Source organism: Podarcis bocagei (genome assembly GCF_964188305.1).
Source record: "Podarcis bocagei genome assembly, chromosome: 5".
NCBI lineage: Eukaryota > Metazoa > Chordata > Lepidosauria > Squamata > Lacertidae > Podarcis > Podarcis bocagei.
In genome coordinates this window covers 49,491,900-49,509,492 of record NC_138129.1, presented here as the reverse complement: position 1 = coordinate 49,509,492, position 17,593 = coordinate 49,491,900, and the positions used below count along the sequence as shown (strand labels likewise).

The window sequence follows — 17,593 nt, the reverse complement described above, 5'->3', positions numbered from 1 at the left end:
AAAGGAACCCAAGTTAATGAACTCTGGCATCTTATATGTACCTGCTTCTAATGGAAAGCCTGCATACCATTGCAGAAAGCAGTGCATGTGATTCCTGCCCACCCCCTGCTAACTTAGCATGGATTAATTATTCAAACTTTGAACCAGCTCCTTTGTTCTCATGATCTGTTGTTAGGGTTAGATATTTTCATTGTGTGTATAGAATGTTTCTAAATATGCACTGGTGATGGAGAAGATGGGGTATGTGGATTAATTTGTCCTAAACAGAATGCAATTCTGGGAATGTCATAATGGAGACAAGCTGTCTGCCTGATTTCACTTAACTGCTGAGAAGAATTAAATATACAGACGCTAAACAGAGATTTCATTCACAGCAGGGGTGGGGAGTCTGTGACTCTCCAGATTGTTGGGACTACAATTCCTGGCCAATGGGCAGAGATAATTTGAGATGCAGTCATGTAATATCTGGATGACCGCGGGCTCCCTGTTTTCTATGCCATAATAGTGACTGACTTTGAGCCGCATTTTTTTTTTGTGTGTGTGTTTTTTTTAAAGAGACTTCAAAAACCCTAGAGGACCAGCTGAAAGAGAAGGAGATCCTGTCCCAGCTGCTGGAGGTTGTGAACCAGCGCAGTGCCCTAATTGAGATGCAGGAGGAGAAGCGTCTCAGTGAGCTTTACGAACACGCACCAGCATTTGGGGACCTTGGGAAGATTTGAGAGTTGGCTATATTGAAGCTTTTGTCTTCGTGCAAAAGCTACATTTTAACACAAGTTCCGTTTTAACACGTATCTGCAGAGGACTGGTTGATCTTCAGCAAAGATCTGTCCGAGGCACCCCAGCAATAATGAAGGCCAAGGTGCTGGCTGCAGCTCTGTGCTGTAAGCATCAGGCCCTTCAGTGAGTTCGTTCATTAGCAGCCTAGGTCATCTGCCTGGGATTGAGTCCCTTGTCTCCCCCCCCCACCCTGCAGATTAGTGTTTGGTAGCTGCTATTAGGTGTAAGGAGAACAAGCCTGACCTTGATGCAGTGTTTTTAAGTAGTAAGACTGGAAATATGGCCTTTTTATTCTTTTTGCCAATAAGTGATTTCATTATAGTGTGTCTTAAGATTGTCCTCCAAATTCTTCTTTACACTGGCTACAGGGAGACAATATTGCACATGTACTATCTATAGCTGCCTGCGTTCTCCCCTATGAAAAAGGCCTCGCTTACCAGGACAGCTCCTCTTTCATGCCACTTCAGGCAGCTGCAGTGTTTGCCACTTGGGTAGTAGGGGGCTGCTGCTGTGCAAGTGAGCATTTCTGCCTTCACCCAAGCTCCAGCAGGGCAATATTACTTGCACCTCGCACCTCCCACTCCCAAACTAGCATGAGATATTTGGAGGGGCATAAATGCTAAATAATTTAATATATAAACCAGGTGTAGGGAACCTGTGCCCCCCACCCAGTGTTGTTGGGACTACAACTCCTATAATCCCTGATCACTGGCTGGATCTGAAGGGAGTTGGGAATCCCAACAACACTAGCAAGGCCTTTCTAATATAAACAGTTTACAGGGTATTACTAGGGAGGGGGCACAGACCTGTCAGTTGAATGAGCAAGGCTGCATGCAGCCTGCCAGGAATTATAATAAAAAACAGCACGGCCCCTGGAGAAGTGTGATCCTGTCACACAGTATCTGGATAGGCATCTTTGCCACTCACACGCTACTTACATGTGTAATGGATTGCCAGCTATAAAACCACACAGGTATCCCAAAGCAATAAAAGAACAGTCACTAGAGAAGAATTAGGGGCGCTGTTTCATCACCACAAACTGCTCCTGCAGCAAGCCCCTTTACAGAACAAGGCTCAGACCTCTTCGGCTGAGGAGATGGCTACCTGTTAGAACCAGAAGGTTGCCATGCCTGAACTGCTGTTAAGCCACAGCTCTTTTTACGGGCTGTGTGCTCCTCTTTCAATAAAGATGCATGGAGTGAGCTGGAAGTGTTGTCCTGCCTTTTCTCACCCAAGCTAATTTAACACAAGAAAAAAAATATATCCCCCAGGTATCTTCTGAAGTTTTTTGGGCTCTACTAAACTTTTTGAGAAGACAATTGTGCTGCCTGCCTTTCTCTCACTAAATAAGAATGGCAAGGAAGGACACATAATGAAAGATACACAGGTAATGTGCCCAGATGGGAGAAACCTCGATGAAAGCTGCTCTGAACCCTTTGAGGAAGAGCAGGTTACCGGTTAAGCTTATAAACAAACACTCACATGTATCAAAAAGATGCTGTTCTAGGCTGGACATGATTACCTACATGCTTTCACAGACCTGTCTGCTATCTGGGCTATTTGCAGGCAGCCTCTCACAATGTTCTCAATGTAACCGTGGTTGACAACTATGTCTTCAGTAACACACCAAACACATTTTCTGCCTGCTAGATGAGAAGTACTTTTTGCCAGCTTGGCACAATGAAGAGGGGCATGGGGTGGTAGGATGGGGGTCATCCATGGTAAGAAAAATATATCTACATACCAAAGGTAGGATTCCTGGTCTCATTTGCATATAGGTCTCCATCTCTCCCAAGATGTTTTAAGCCGCTAAAAGGGTGAAATTCAGCCTGAAGACTGCTAATCCCAGCTCTACACGTTGCCGCTGGTGTCAAAGGAGGGCTTTTCCAACAGAAGAAGAGTATTTAAGAGATTTTTTAAAAGACTCAACAATTACATAATAGGCTACTAAGAACTGTGCTGAAGGCTAGCTCCTTACCTGAGAGCCAAAATGCTCAGTGGCGTAACATGTCTTTTGCATGCAGGTCACAGGCTGAGACTGGCACCTGCAGATTCCCAGGATCTTAGGCAAGACAGCTGGGAAAATGCCCCCTGCCTGAGACCCTGGAGGCCTGCATGGTTTAAAGGTTTGATTTGTTAGGAAGCAGCCACACCAGCCTTAAGCTTGCTGGCTGGACTGCGGCAAGCCCTTTTGCATCACTCCCCCCCTCCAAAGAAATGCAAACAACAGTGATCTACTTCACAAGAGCTGCAGGAAGTATGATGTCAGTGAAAGGATTTTGGTACATTCAAGTGCTAAGCAAGCAATTAAAAAAAAGGGTTTCAAGAAAAAGAATTTCACCAGTAAATGCTACTTTCTGCTCTGTTGTATTTGAAGACTGATTTATTCTGTTTTCAATTCAAAAAGGAACTTTGTATAAACTAGAAACGCTATACACATTTTAACTCGTCTGCTTAACACCAGGCTTTTACAGTACTAATTCAGCCACCCGACTCGGTCGGAACAGCATGGTTTGGTTTGATAAATGCTGGTTTCTAAACAGCCACAGCTGAACTGCATGCACTTGAACTGCTTTCGTTTCAAAATTCCCTTCTGCACAAATCGTACTTGTGCTAGAATCCCTTCAGGAGAAGGTCAGAACTATTCGTAGAAAGTTTTATTGCCCTAGAATTAAGCTAAAAATAATAATAATAAACTTCTACGGCAATTGCTGCCACGTGCTTAAAAAACGGCTAACCCTTAGAACCTGGCGGCACAGAGGAACTTACGGCTCCCGGAAAAGCTTTCAGCATAGTCTCTTGGTCCCTGTTGGAGTTCCGGCAAGCGGCAGGCCTCACCGAGAGCTCAGCTTGTCTTGGAGTGTCTGCAGCCCCACCCGCATCTGCTCCTCTGTCCCCTGGAGCACCTTGACCTCGATGGTGTGGAAGAGGTAGAGCACCGCCGAGATGAGCAACACCAGCACCCCCAGCAGGCTGAGCAGCGAGAAGGAGAACTTGGGGAAGGGCTGCAGGAGGGCTTCGCCAAACATGGAGCTCAGGCCCATGGTCGCCTGCATGAGCAGCAGGAGCATGGCCAGGACGGCCATACGGCCGCAGGAGTACTGCTGCCGCTCGGCCGCGTGCAGCCCTACCCGCACCTCCATACGGGCTTCGTTCAAGACGTCCACCAGCACCGGTTCTAGGAAGACAGGCGGCAGCAGGACTCAACCACAATGCACGTTGAGGCAGTAAAAGTCCTAAGGCATTTGTGTCCAAGCCCACTCGGTGGTCTGGAGAGGCAGGCCAAGACTTCTACTTTATGCAGAGATACTGGCTTCTTGACTATGGTAGTGCATGCCTGCAGAGAAGCCAGGGCCCTAGCACAACGGCCACACTCTTCTCTCCAGGGAGGTTAATGGGCGAGAACATGCCTTGAAGGAGCACCACTGGGGATGGACCAGGCAGGCTTTGCCATCTCCCCCCCCCCCCACTTCCCAAAGGCATGCGTACTTGCTCCCTCCTGTGCCAAAGCAATGAAACTGGGGTACTCACCAACTCTAGGATGGTTTAGGCCTTTGCCTAACGCTCTCTTGTTCACAGAGAGTGTGGCTATGACAGCTTCATGGTCGGAATAAGGTATGTCCTTGTTGGGAGCTGTTCCAGTAGTTGTCTCATGGCGATTGCATTTTACTTCATAGTGAGACAAACCCTACAAGAAGGGAAGTTAAGCAGGAGAGCAAGGTGCTTATTATGCACATGTGTTTTAAATAAGTAAGACTCCCAGAAATTCTAGGCTGTGGACTACAGGTGAAGAGGGTGGGGAACGATCATTAGAGTCCTCTTTGAATGACAGAAGTAGAATCATAGAATCATAGAGTTGGAATAGACCACAAGGGCCATTGAGTCCAACCCCCTGCCAAGCGGGAAACACCATCAGAGCACTCCTGACATATGGTTGTCAAGCCTCTGCTTAAAGACCTCCAAAGTAGGAGACTCCACCACACTCCTTGGCAGCAAATTCCACTGTCGAACAGCTCTTACTGTCAGGAAGTTCTTCCTAATGTTTAGGTGGAATCTTCTTTCTTGTAGTTTGGATCCATTGCTCCGTGTCCGCTTCTCTGGAGCAGCAGAAAACAACCTTTCTCCCTCCTCTATATGACATCCTTTTACATATTTGAACATGGCTATCATATCACCCCTTAACCTCCTCTTCTCCAGGCTAAACATGCCCAGCTCCCTTAGCCGTTCCTCATAAGGCATCGTTTCCAGGCCTTTGACCATTTTGGTTGCCCTCCTCTGGACACGTTCCAGTTTGTCAGTGTCCTTCTTGAACTGTGGTGCCCAGAACTGGACACAGTACTCCAGGTGAGGTCTGACCAGAGCAGAATACAGTGGCACTATTACTTCCTTTGATCTAGATGCTATACTCCTATTGATGCAGCCCAGAATTGCATTGGCTTTTTTAGCTGCCGCGTCACACTGTTGGCTCATGTCAAGTAATTTGGAAGTGTCCTCAAGGATCCACTAAAGAATTCCTATGTCTGTTCTATCATGTGCTTATTTGACCATGCAACTCAAAGGAAAACTATTCAGCAATGTCTTCGGGCAACTTGCTCCCGTGGCTTGTTCTTTCAGCAAATTCATCTTAAATCTAAACTTTTGCCATTTAAAATCCATTGCCCGACATCTACAGTGTTTGGCAACAGGCGCATTCTTGCCATCAGCTTTGGGGTAAGATTTTAATACAGACTGAAGATTATTTTCAGGCTCAACATCAATCTGATTTTCTTATGGATGTGCTCAGTTCTTTTCACCTTTTCTCAATGATGTGACCTTTAACCATATTTGCTACCCTCTTCTGAATTCTCCCCAAAATCAACATAGGGCCATGGTTCTCACAAACGTCCACCTCAAACCGAGGAATTAGTTACAACTGTAGTTCCCCTCTTACAGGAAAGGCTGGATATCTCGGGCAACTTTCCACACCCCTGTGTTAGAGTAGGAAGTAGCAACAGCTGTGGTCTAAGTAGTGCCCACATGTTTACAGAGTTCAGGAAGTGATCAAGCAGTGCAAGCTAATCTAACTCCCCAAATGCAGCAAGTTCTTGCAGAAGTGTGCTTAGTGCTTTGCTCATTTTGGCTCTAAAGCTTTAAGTGTTATCCTCATATCTTGAAAAGCCAGTCCCAGCTGTTACACAGAACATGCCCAAAGACAACAGCAGCAGGAAATCAAGCAAGTTCAGCCCAGTGCCAAGAGGTTGCCTGAGGCCATACCAGTCTGTGAGCACATAGTTTTGGAGACTATTGGACAAAGAAGACATTCCAGACTGAAGATACTGTCAGGAGACAGACCTGTCATGGGGCTAGTGCCAAACCATATTGCCTTTATTGCTTAACTGCTTTCTGAACTCTGTACTGCCGCTTTCTATGTGTTGAACTTGCACATACCTTATACAGAATGTAGTCAATACGAATCCCCTGGGGATAGCACCGCAGTTCTTTCTTGCTTGTGAAGCAGTTGGTGGGCAAGAGTGTAGAGCCATCCTCACCACCCTAGGAGCAAGACCAGAGTCTGAATTCTCAGTTCTAAAAAAAACCAGAGGTGGGGGAACTTTCTCAGCCTGAGGGCTGCAATCCCTCCTGGGCAACGTTTCAAGGGCCATATGCCAGTAGTGGGTGGGGCCAGGGACAAAAGCAGCTAGAATACCTAATGCACATTTGCGTACTGTAGGCTTATTTCTACACACACACACACACACACACACACACACACACACACACACTCAATCCAGACAAGCAATGTGCATTATCAGAGTTGAAGGACACATTCCAGCCACACTCTTAAGTATGGCAGCACAGGCAGTGAGGGGTGTGGCCTGGAGCCAGATAGGGAGGCCTGGAGGGTCACTTTTGATCACTGGGCCTGAAGTTTCCCACCCTTCTAATAAAAGATACTAGAGCATCTGCAGCAAGCTGTGTTGTGGAAGAAGCTGCCAATTGAGTCTGGCTGACAGTGCAGCCTGCACAGCTCAGAGCTTTCAGGAAGGCAAAAGAGAGAGAGAACCGGGTGGATGGAAGAGGCACCTTTAATCTGGTTGGTGTAACCTATCTCTTGACATTCTTACTCAAATAAAGGTAAGGTTATAGTTTCCAGACCCCAAGGGCAACTTTCTTTTCCTTTTACTGAGTGACCAAGGGAGGGAGAAACGCCTCTCCTTTCTGGACCATTTCATAGGGCGGTACCCAGAGACTCACCTCAACCTTCTCTGCAGCAATGAAGGAGTCCCGAAGCCCTGCCCAACCTCGCAACAGCCTGATGCCCACGTCTTCTGGGTGCATGTTCAGATCCCCACCAAGCAGCACCACATCGGCTCCTTTTGAAGTATGTCTGGGAAGGTGAGAAGATGCCACAGACTGAGAGGAAACAAGCAGCCCTCAATGATACAAGGATGTTTTTTGTCATGAGAGATCTAAGCCACGTTAGACTTGAATTCTACCACACACCCAAAACCATGGCTGCATCCTCTCCACCTATCCACCCATTCATTCTGTCGCTGGAGCAATAGCATTAGATGGACCGAGTATGTTCCAAGCCAGAGCTCTGAACTACTGCCAAGGAGGGAAACTAGCTAACAGAGAGAGGAACAAAGCGTGCGCACACAAACCTCATTATAAAGATTTCTGGAGTCTCCCCATGACTTACTGTATAAACTGGGCAAGTTCCCAGGCCTGAACTACTCGGTGGGGCAGGTAAGCATCCTTCTCCCGGCAGTACTCCGCATGGAGCTTGGGAGGAAGAAAACAAGGCACACATGAAATTCACACTTGTATAGTAATATATGTGAAATCGCAAATCAACAGCCTATGTACTCGCCTTGCTGCCCCACTTTAAACTGATCGGGGAGCCTGTGGCAGAGATCAAAAGTAACAAGGTAAGAATTCTATAACAGACAGTGGGTTTTCAGTTTCAGAGACACACAAGGACCTACGGATGATCCAAGACTGTCAGCAAAGAGTACCATCTGGTACAGATACAACGCTAAACTACTGTTTTGCATTACTGGTCTAAATCTTGGGCTTGTGTGCGCATTCTTCTGCTGCTCCAGCAAGATCACAAGCTCTTGCTTCCACTTTCAACTAACCATGCATTATTGTTAAGTCCAAGCGTTGGAACTGTGGTTTATCTTAACAATGATTTAGAGAAACTAGACTACAGATTGAAGTTGACTTGAGTCCTTGGACCAGGGATGGGGAGCCTGTGACCCCCACCAAATGCTGGTGGGCTATAGCTCTCACCGCCCCTGACTATTGTCTATTCTGGCTAGGGCTAGTGGAGTTCACCAGCATCGGGAGGGATGTAGGTTCTCCATCCTTGCTACCAGTGTTTGCCCAAGTAACTGAATAACAAGGAGCCACAGTTAGCTGAAAATAGAAGCAAAAGCTTCCATCTCCTCTTTGTGACTATGCCAGAGAAGAAGACGGGAGCTTGCGATTCCAAAGCTTATTCGCATTAATACCAACCACAGTTGCGTCTGAAATGCTGGTTGTGTGAATGGACAAACTACCGTGAAGTCCCTTGTTTCTGTAGGCAGGGTTTGTTATCTCCCAAAAGGTGCCCCAGAATAATATCCTCCGATTGTTTAACCCAGGCTTCACCAAAGGAATGATCTCAAGATGTCGTTACACTACAACTCCCAGCATGGCCAAGTGTAAGTAGACCTAAAAAATATTTCCACATGTAGCTTTCGGGCTTCAGCGGACTGTGTTAGTACCAAGCTTGTGAAATCATTAAGGCTGCCTCCTGTGGGAGTTTCTCTCACCCATTTCATTGTGCCGGCTTTCTATTCCTCCTCAACGCTAAGATAATTTAGAGACAGTCCCACAAGCAGAAGTTAGTTTATTGATCTTTGGGACTGCACTCACTGCTTGCCTGGCATTACACAGAAATTTTATTTGCATTACCTACTAGCCATAGCAATAAAATAAAATACAATATGCTGAGGATAAAGCTAAATGCTTAGCTATACAAAATACGTTCTAGAGGTTTACATCAATACAAATGACAGAATTGATACATAATCCTTTAACCACTTAATCCTTTAACAGGCAGCTTCTATTCATCTATGCAATGTGGCTTGCATTTATTGTACCTTGGGATAAGAATGAACAGCAGCTTTCTAATGATGCATACATTTGAGAGAACACACAAAAAATCCTTCTTTAAAAGGCTGTGTGTCTTGTTCATTTTTAAGAAGGTGCCACCCAAGAAAATAAAAAGCCTTGGCTGTTCATGGACACCCCCTGCTGGCAAATAGGCTGTAAAAACAAGTATCACTTGTGAAGTCCAAGCCAGTACAGTCCCACCTTGGAAGTCGAATGGAATCCATTCTGGAAGTCCATTTGACTTCCAAAACATTCGACAACCAAAGCGCGCCTTCTGATTGGCTGCAGGAAGCTCCTGCAGCCAATCGGAAGCCCCGTCAGATGTTCAGCTTCCAAAAATAGTTCACAAACCGGAACAGTCACTTCCAGTTTTGCAGTGTTCGGGAGCCAAAACTTTCGAGAACTAAGCTGTTCGAAAACCAAGGTATGACTGTAATCACAGGATTCATTCAGCAATCTAAGCAAATCTGAAGTGCTATCCTGTGTTCCTCATGTAAATCCTACTCTTATCTAGACATGCACACACACACACACACACACACACAGATGATCTCTGTAATCTTGCTCCAGGAGTTGAATAAGTTTGTAACAAATTAAAAAAATACAACAAAATAAATAAAACTGCTCACATGAGTCACATAGATGTTGAAAACAATCTCCTGTATCTTCAGGACCACAAGCCCCACCGATTTGCCACCAAACCAGTCTCCATGCTGGAACTGTAGAGAGAAGAAAGTGGAAGACAGTAGAAGAAACGTAGGCAACGCGGTCACCGTGAAAAGAGCCTTAGAAGAAAGGTGCTCTTTGGCACGTTCCCCACCCCCAAGCAAGGCATTGCCCACTCACCATGTAGGGGTAGCCATTCACAGAGTATTGGTACAGGAAGGTGTCCAGGATTTGGTATCTGGAGAAGATGCAGAGCCCACTGCCAATCACTCCGCTGTGAAAGACACAGGCACCACAGGCGTCAGCTGGGGCATTGCCAATCCTCACTGTTCCCATCCTTCATTTGAAATCAATAGCTAGAGTTTACAGAAAAGGGCTGGCATTTGGGACTCCGACTCCTTGGAATTATTCCTGGTTCTAGGGACGAAGCGAAGTCTTCTGACACTGTGATAGAGTCAAGACTGAAAAGGGATGCTGCCTAATCATTATTAGCTTCTGTAACAGCACGCAAGGTCAAGTCACAGGTGCCCACCAAAATGTACATCTAAGAAGAGTTTAATGCCGTGTCTGCCAAAGAAGTGAACCATAAGGTTTGGTAACCATCAAGTGGCCTGTACAAGGTGAGTCTGTAAAACTCAGATTAACTAATGTCACAAAATTTTATCGAGATTCCCTGTGTTCCAAGCTGTGTCCCCTACAGATGAAGGTTGGTTTCACAGGTTGGTCTGCAGGTTGATTTCACACCAGGTATATGCCAACATGCATCCAACCCATGGGTCCTGCACCATGCTGCCCATGTAGTGATCCAGTGCGCAACCATGGGCTCTGTTTCACAAACACAGCCTTAAAAATAGACCTGTGGGCTATTCAGTCAGCATGCCACATCTGGAAGGCAAGGATTGCTAAGGGAACAAGGGCAATTAAAGAACAATTATCTGTCACAAGGGGTGAGGCTTCTGCACAAGCAACAAGGAACCTGTTTCCAAGAAAATATTATTCTGATCAGCTAAAGACCCAACTTATTCCAAGACCTTTTATGCTAACCTGTCTGAGCTCTCAAGGAACTAAAGAGTGGGAATGATTTCTTACCAGTGTCTGAGAGGGTCCTCTCTAAAAACCATATAAATTGCACATCTATGAAGTCAAGCCTATAATAAATGAGCTCAGCCATTGGCATGGACTATTCAAGCTCCTTTTTACCTTTTAAAATAGTGGGAAGAAGGGTAGCGGGCACACAGCTTCTTTTTCAGCTCCCAATAATCTCTCTCGCTCCACACCTGGAAAAGCAGAGAGGTTGTAGTCACAGTGACTGCAAACCAAAGAACAGAAGTGGGAATTGAATCAGTGGGCTAAGTTGAAGCTAGGCGTGGGGGGGGGGAGCTAACCCCTCCCTTCCCCTAGCATCCCTCCCCCCCAATTAATCATGTTTATATAACACTACAACAATGTATAGTGCTTCAAGATCCTGCCATGCTCTGCCCACAACCTATGCCAATACTAGATGCACTATAACAGATGTAAGTACTCACCTCCTGCAAGAGCGCCAAGTCATATCCCTCCTGGTTGAGGACATTGCCAATCAATTCAATGCGCTGCTGCCGTACTTTGCTCAGGTAGCGAATGGCCCTGGAAGGGAGAGAAAGGGAAGGAAACTGAGTGAAACATCAGGTTCCAACTAGGCTCATTGCTCATTTCAATCTTAGCCCTTCATTACTTACACCTGGTAAAGAAGGCAGTATCATACTGAGAGCCAAAGGAAGCACTCCTCCCAATGCAAAAAGCACACCTGGAGGAGCAGTTTTAATCAGGACTACAGTAGGGAAGGAAATGGTTAAATCCCCTCTCATCACTGAGGCAAGCAGCCCTCTCACAGCAGCTGTTGTTGCTGCTGCACATTAAGGAAAAGATATGCACATTAAATGCCAAGAAACATTGAATGCATTTATGTACAAGCAGCACTATAAGAAAAACTGGTCAGACACAGACAGAGTCAGGCCTGGCTGTTGCATGCCCCCAAATGGGGTGGAAGATTCCTGGGGTAATACAAGGGACTATACATTCGTCACTGCAAAAAGGAATTAGCTGAAAGGAGTTTTTCTCCATGACTTGCTAGCAACTGCTTTGTTTGTTTTACTTGTTTTACATGGGAGAGAAACAAAACAGATGGCCTCCCTCCCCCATTCTGAAACATGGCACGATAGACTCCATCACCTGATGATTCTACCATCTCATTATATTGTATACATGAGCCTGTGTTGGAATTGGAAGGACATAATGGAACTGGAAGGCTATAATGTAGGACACTGTACAAAATTAAGGGTCTCATGCATTGTTCCATCTGTTTTTTCTCTGGCCTGCCCACTTGAGTCTCTGCCCCACCCCCAAAGTTTGTCCTCAGCATGAAAAAGATTCCCCTCTCTCTCCATTTAAGCATAGATGCATGTTCAGCCAAATCACTTAATCACTGGGTTGTAAAAGGGCAGGAATACACAGAGAGATTTACCAATACCCTGTTTTATTTACATAAAAACAGCCCCAGCCACGGGAGCTTCATCATTTCCTCTCTGCAAACAGGGAAACAAACAGGTGAAGAATGTGTTTGCCGTAACCCAGAAGACTCAGCAACTTCTTGATCAGAAACCATGACTGAACCTTCGCCAGCAGTCATGCAGATCAGAGCCAACCCTCACCTGCCTTAAACACACACACAAAAATAAAGCAATGGAAAAACTCACCAGCAATTGAGGTCAAAGACACGCAACTGCAATTGAGGGTCCTTATCCATCACAGTGGGGACAAGACAACGCAGAGGTGGGTTCAGATGGTTGCACTCACAATGCTGACAGGTTCTGCCTCCAGCTCTCCGGCAATCAAGGTGTCAGACTTTGGCTTTGCTCCTCTGCCAGAAGAACAGGAAGTGTGACTGTAATATTGCAGCTAACAGGTATGCACTGGCAGCTGGAAAACAAGGAAGGATGAAGCCTTGGTGGCACTGATTCAACAAGCAGCACATGCTTTTGTGGACGAGGCCTAGAATGCCTCTCTCTGCTAAAGTCCTCTGGGCAACAGCATCTGAAAGTCCTTGATAGGAGGGAGAGGTGCAAAGATAAGATAAGACCTAAAGATTAGCAGAGTTATAAAGCATTAAAGGGACACTCTCAGGTCAAGCAAGGCCCATCTTTTGCCTGTTTCAATCCTGATAGCAGGAGTCTTTTGCTTCAGTGCTGTCGCTGCCGCAGTCCCTTGTCAGTGAGTGATAAGCATAAAAAAATGCACACTTTTCCAGGCAATAAACCCTCATGATAAAGACAATACTCTTGTAATCATTTAGGGCCCATCAAGCTTTAAAGGTCCACGGGCACACGTAGATCTTTGAGGGTGCTGGAACCCCATTATTCCCTCTCTGGGCACTTCTCTCTCATCCCAACCTCACCCCAGCCAGAGAGAGAGAGAGAAAGCACACACATACAAACTTAGCTTTTCCAAGGAATCTGGGTGAAAGCTGGAACCAGCAGAATGAGTCTGAATCTTGAAAAGCACATAGAACTGAAAGAAGTGGGTAAGAGTGGCACTCTCCCAACTTCCTCCTTTAGCTCTGTGTACTTCTCGAGGGAGAAAAAAGTAACCACCCTCACCAAGGGAGGTGTGTGTGTGTGACTTCAGAAGCTATGCAGGTACCACTGCATGCCACACTGATGACCAACACATCACAGGGCTAGTCCTTAAAAAACCATAATCAAGCATTATGACTGATCCCACTTTTTAAAAATATCATGTGTTTACTTGGTAGATTCTAAAGCTCTCTCCTACTGGCAATCTCTCTGTGTGTGAAGTTCCAAGGACAAGAAGCTGTGTGCTCACAGGTCAATGACACCCAATCCAAGTCTCAGTTCTTGAATTTCCTTCAAGGATCTGTTTTCAACCATGCTGGAGTGTTGGGACACCCATGACCAAACCTACAGTATTTACTTATATCTCTCAATATCACAATTCCTCACAATCATTTACGGTTTTTACCAGTGCTTTTCCCCCTAGAAAAATAGTTGCCAGTACTCACTGTGAAGTTCTTACAGTAAGTGCCACACTTTTTAACCCAGAGAGAGATAAAGAGAGGTGCTGGCATTGTGTACCCTGGAGTATCCCCTGAAAATAAGCACTGGTTTTTACTGCCCTTGAGGCTAGGGATTTGTGTCTTACTGGATTGAATCAGACTCTCAGCATGGCTTTCCCAAGAACCCAGGAGAGAGTGCATGGCAAAGCAGCGGGGGTCTGCTCTTCAAACTGCTGCTTCCACCCTGCCCTCAAACCATTCCCTCCCATCTTCTTTGAATGCATTTTCTTACACTTGTTCACCAGGTGGAATTAGCAAGAAAGGGAAAGTAGCTTCCCTTGTGTTCACTGCCAAGATGAAATAAAATGGCTGTGGTAAATATTTTGACCCAAATATTTTCAACAATATACAGACAGCAAGAAATGACAACCACATGTTGAAGACATGGACATCCTCATTTTTGCATGGTTTTGCCACAAAATCGGTGGTGAGTTAGTGACGCAGACCGGTCCTGGCTTCTGGCCAGTAGCTTTGATCTGCGCTCTGTTTCCTGGTTTCTTCAAGGGAAATATAATAATAATAATAATAATAATAATAATAATAATAATAATAATAATAATAATAATAATAATAATTTATTTATACCCCGCCCATCTGGCTGGGCCTCCCCAGCCACTCTGGGCGGCTTCAATAAAAACCAAAAATACAATAAAATATCACACGTTAAAAACTTCCCTGAACAGGGCTGCCTTAAGATGTCTTCTGAATGTCAGGTAGTTGTTTATCGCTTTGACATCTGCTGGAAGGGCGTTCCACAGGGCGGGCGCCACTACCGAGAAGGCCCTCTGCCTGGTTCCCTGTAGCTTTGCTTCTCGCAATGAGGGAACCACCAGAAGGCCCTCGGCGCTGGACCTCAGCGGCCGGGCAGAATGATGGGGGTGGAGACGCTCCTTCAGGTATACTGGACCGAGGCCGTTTAGGGCTTTAAAGGTCAGCACCAACACTTTGAATTGTGCTCGGAAACGTACTGGGAGCCAATGCAGGTCTTTCAAGACCGGTGTTATATGGTCTCGGCGGCCGCTCCCAGTCACCAGTCTAGCTGCCGCATTCTGGATTAGTTGTAGTTTCCGAGTCACCTTCAAAGGTAGCCCCACGTAGAGTGCATTGCAGTAGTCCAAGCGGGAGATAACCAGAGCATGCACCACTCTGGCGAGACAGTCCGCAGGCAGATAGGTTCTCAGCCTACGTACCAGATGGAGCTGGTAAACAGCTGCCCTGGACACAGATTTGACCTGTGCCTCCATGGACAGCTGTGAGTCCAAAATGACTCCCAGGCTGCGCACCTGGTCCTTCAGGGGCACAGTTACCCCATTCAGGACCAGGGAATCCTCCACACCTGCCCGCCTCCTGTCCCCCAAAAACAGTACTTCTGTCTTGTCAGGATTCAACCTCAATCTGTTAGCCGCCATCCATCCTCCAACCGCCTCCAGACACTCACACAGGACCTTCACCGCCTTCACTGGTTCTGATTTAAAAGAGAGGTAGAGCTGGGTATCATCCGCATACTGATGAACACCCAGCCCAAACCTCCTGATGATCTCTCCCAGCGGCCGCATGTAAATGTTGAAAAGCATGGGGGAGAGGACAGAACTCTGAGGCACCCCACAAGTGAGAGCCCAGGGGTCTGAACACTCATCCCCCACCACCACTTTCTGAACACGGCCCAGGAGGAAGGAGCGGAACCACTGTATAACAGTGCCCCCAGCTCCCAGCCCCTCAAGATGGTCCAGAAGGATGCTATGGTCGATGGTATCAAACGCCGCTGAGAGATCCAGCAGAACTAGGAAACAGCTCTCACCTTTGTCCCTAGCCCGCCGGAGATCATCAACCAGTGCGACCAAGGCAGTTTCAGTCCCATGATGAGGCCTGAATCCCGACTGGAAGAGATCCAAATGGTCCGCTTCTTCCAGGCGTGCCTGGAGTTGTTCGGCAACCGCTCGCTCAAAAAAAACAGTACTGTACTTTGTTTTAGGATGCTTCTCACTGTGTCTATTTCCCAGCATTTGGATAAAGGTGTTTCATTGCCTCTCACTGCTCAATAGTGAGTCAGGCGGCCTAACCCAATTTTCTCAGACAGTACATGTATATTATAAATACACCAATTCAAACAAAAAAAACTGGAACAAACAGAGGGGGAATGAAGGAGCACTGAAATTTCCACGCTAGCACAGACTAGTATCAATATCTACAGGCCCATAAATTAATTGCTAATAAGCTTTTTCTGATTCAAAATAATAAATGATCTGGCATCCATTCAGCAGTTTTTTACATTCTTGGAATTTAGGGAGCAGAGTTTTAATTTACTTAGTCTATACATTCAAATTGTGGTTGCTTCATCTTAAAAATACTGCAGAGCTGGAAAGGGTTCAGAAAATGACAAGGGGGTGGAGCAACTTCCAAATGAAGGAAGGTTATAACATTTAGAGCTTTTGAGTAGAAGAGGAGGGACACAGCAAAATTATAACATTACTCAAGAGTCTGGAGAAATAATATTTCATTCCTCTTTTAATAGTAGTATAACCCAGGCACATCCAATGGGGCTGAATAGTGAAACAAAATGAAGAACTACACACAGTCCATAGTTAAACTAGAGAATGCAGTATCAGCCACTAACTTGAACGGCTTCCAAATGGTGCCTAGGAAAATTAATGAACCAGGCCACTGACGACTACTAGGCATGATGGCCCTGTACTAACAAGGTGTAGTTATGACTAACTTTAGAAGAATTGGAGACAATATGAGAGACTAGAGTGTATGCACATATCTGTAAAGGCAGGCAAAATCCAGAGATGGTCAATGCATGCTGTTGGATACAGCATAATCAGAGATTATGGGAGCTGTCGTGCAATGGCACCGGGAAGGCCACAGGTTCCCAACCTCTGTTCCGATTGCAGCTAATGCAAATGAATGAAGTCGCATTAGCTGTCAAAGCATCCCAGGCCAAGAGAAGATTGCCTTAAAATCATATATTTACTAGTATGCGTTTCTTTTGGGAGGGGGGCGGAGGAAGGAAGAACGCAAGGAGGCTGCAAAATAGTAAGAGATTAAAAGGGGGGGGGTAGAGAGAGAGAGCGAGAGAGAGCAGGCCAGGCAAAACAAATCCCTAAATCACACTAACACAATGTGGCAGCTTGAGATCAATTCCCCGGATTGCGCTCCCTTCTCTTGGCCGCATTTCCCCAAAGGGAAGGCGACTTTGCGCTTTAGGATCTTTTCCCTTAAGCCCTATATAACCTGAAATGTCCCACGGGAAGGAGCCATAATTAAGCGTGCCTTCCGGGCTTCGATCCCAAGTCGATTTCCGAGCGCAGCGCTTGGCGCTCGCGGGAGTCTTCCAGCAGCGCACTTTATCGATCCACTATGTTAAATCATCGATCGCTCCGAGGCGAGAGTTGCCGGCTCAGGCAGAGTTTCGGTTATGGCAGAGCAAGACCAGGCGCGGCTGGGAAGAAGAAAAAGGGGCGCGCAGCGGGGGTTTGGGGGAGTCTTCGAGAGCCACTACGCACCTGGCGGGAGACGCTGTCTAGGCCACTTTTTGCTTCCCTTCACTTCATTGTTGGCGCGGAGACCTTGCCTAGCCGGCAACAGCAGCAACAGCAGCAGCAGCAGCAGGATTCCCGCAGTTGAAGCGGGCCAGCCACGCCTCTAGCCGTAAGGCGCGCAGTGCATCCCGGGGGTTGTAGGCCTCCTTCCGCGCAGCAGCCTCATCTTCAAGGCGCGCCTCCTGCCCTGAAGAACTACAAGTTCCAGGAGGTGGCGCTGTCGGCTCGGAAAGGAGAAGTGCTCGCTAAGTGGGGGCTTAAAAAAAGAAGGGAGGACTGCAAGTACCGAAATGCTTTGGGGCGGCCGGTGCCCGCAACCTCTTCTGTCGGCAACTGTTGTGCTTTTGAAGAACTT

The 17,593-nt window shown here is 46.5% G+C and overlaps 2 protein-coding genes across 8 annotated transcripts in view; one reads left to right on the top strand and one right to left on the bottom strand.

Annotated features, from left to right (window-relative positions):
• The window catches only part of MICAL1 (microtubule associated monooxygenase, calponin and LIM domain containing 1), a 44,996-nt gene extending 43,010 nt beyond the window's left edge, over positions 1-1,986 (top strand). For all 3 annotated transcript variants that reach the window (XM_081195119.1, XM_081195118.1, XM_081195120.1), the window contains exon 24: positions 556-1,986. In XM_081195119.1, coding sequence (XP_081051245.1) covers positions 556-719 — 164 coding nt within the window. In that variant the 3' untranslated portion in view covers positions 720-1,986. The remainder of the gene's footprint in view (positions 1-555) is intronic.
• On the bottom strand, positions 1,064-17,396 carry SMPD2 (sphingomyelin phosphodiesterase 2). 5 transcript variants are annotated; one of them, XM_081195122.1, is made up of 11 exons: positions 17,203-17,396; positions 12,321-12,543; positions 11,115-11,211; positions 10,786-10,862; positions 9,766-9,859; positions 9,549-9,638; positions 7,460-7,542; positions 7,012-7,144; positions 6,205-6,309; positions 4,309-4,465; positions 1,064-3,955 (listed from the first exon to the last, which is right to left on the bottom strand). In XM_081195122.1, exons 2-11 carry the CDS (start codon positions 12,368-12,370, stop codon positions 3,612-3,614), a joined length of 1,230 nt encoding a protein of 409 aa, XP_081051248.1. In that variant the 5' UTR covers positions 12,371-12,543; positions 17,203-17,396; the 3' UTR covers positions 1,064-3,611. The 5 variants fall into 5 exon arrangements, with proteins under 5 accessions (XP_081051248.1, XP_081051247.1, XP_081051249.1 ...); XM_081195121.1 differs by having other exon boundaries at positions 12,321-12,484; XM_081195123.1 differs by lacking the exon at positions 17,203-17,396 and adding an exon at positions 16,931-17,093.
• Between the last annotated feature and the right edge of the window lie 197 nt (positions 17,397-17,593).

What these genes read in the sequence shown, in the direction of transcription:
- SMPD2 (XM_081195122.1), bottom strand. Translation starts at nt 12,370, where the DNA reads ATGGATAAGGACCCTCAATTGCAGTTGCGTGTCTTTGACCTCAATTGC. An exon ending in TGAATGGCTACCCCTACATG is followed by an intron (nt 9,639 to 9,765) that starts GTGAGTGGGCAA and finishes TTCTCTCTACAG; the next exon opens with TTCCAGCATGGAGACTGGTT. An exon ending in TTGCTGCAGAGAAGGTTGAG is followed by an intron (nt 6,310 to 7,011) that starts GTGAGTCTCTGG and finishes TCTTGCTCCTAG; the next exon opens with GGTGGTGAGGATGGCTCTAC.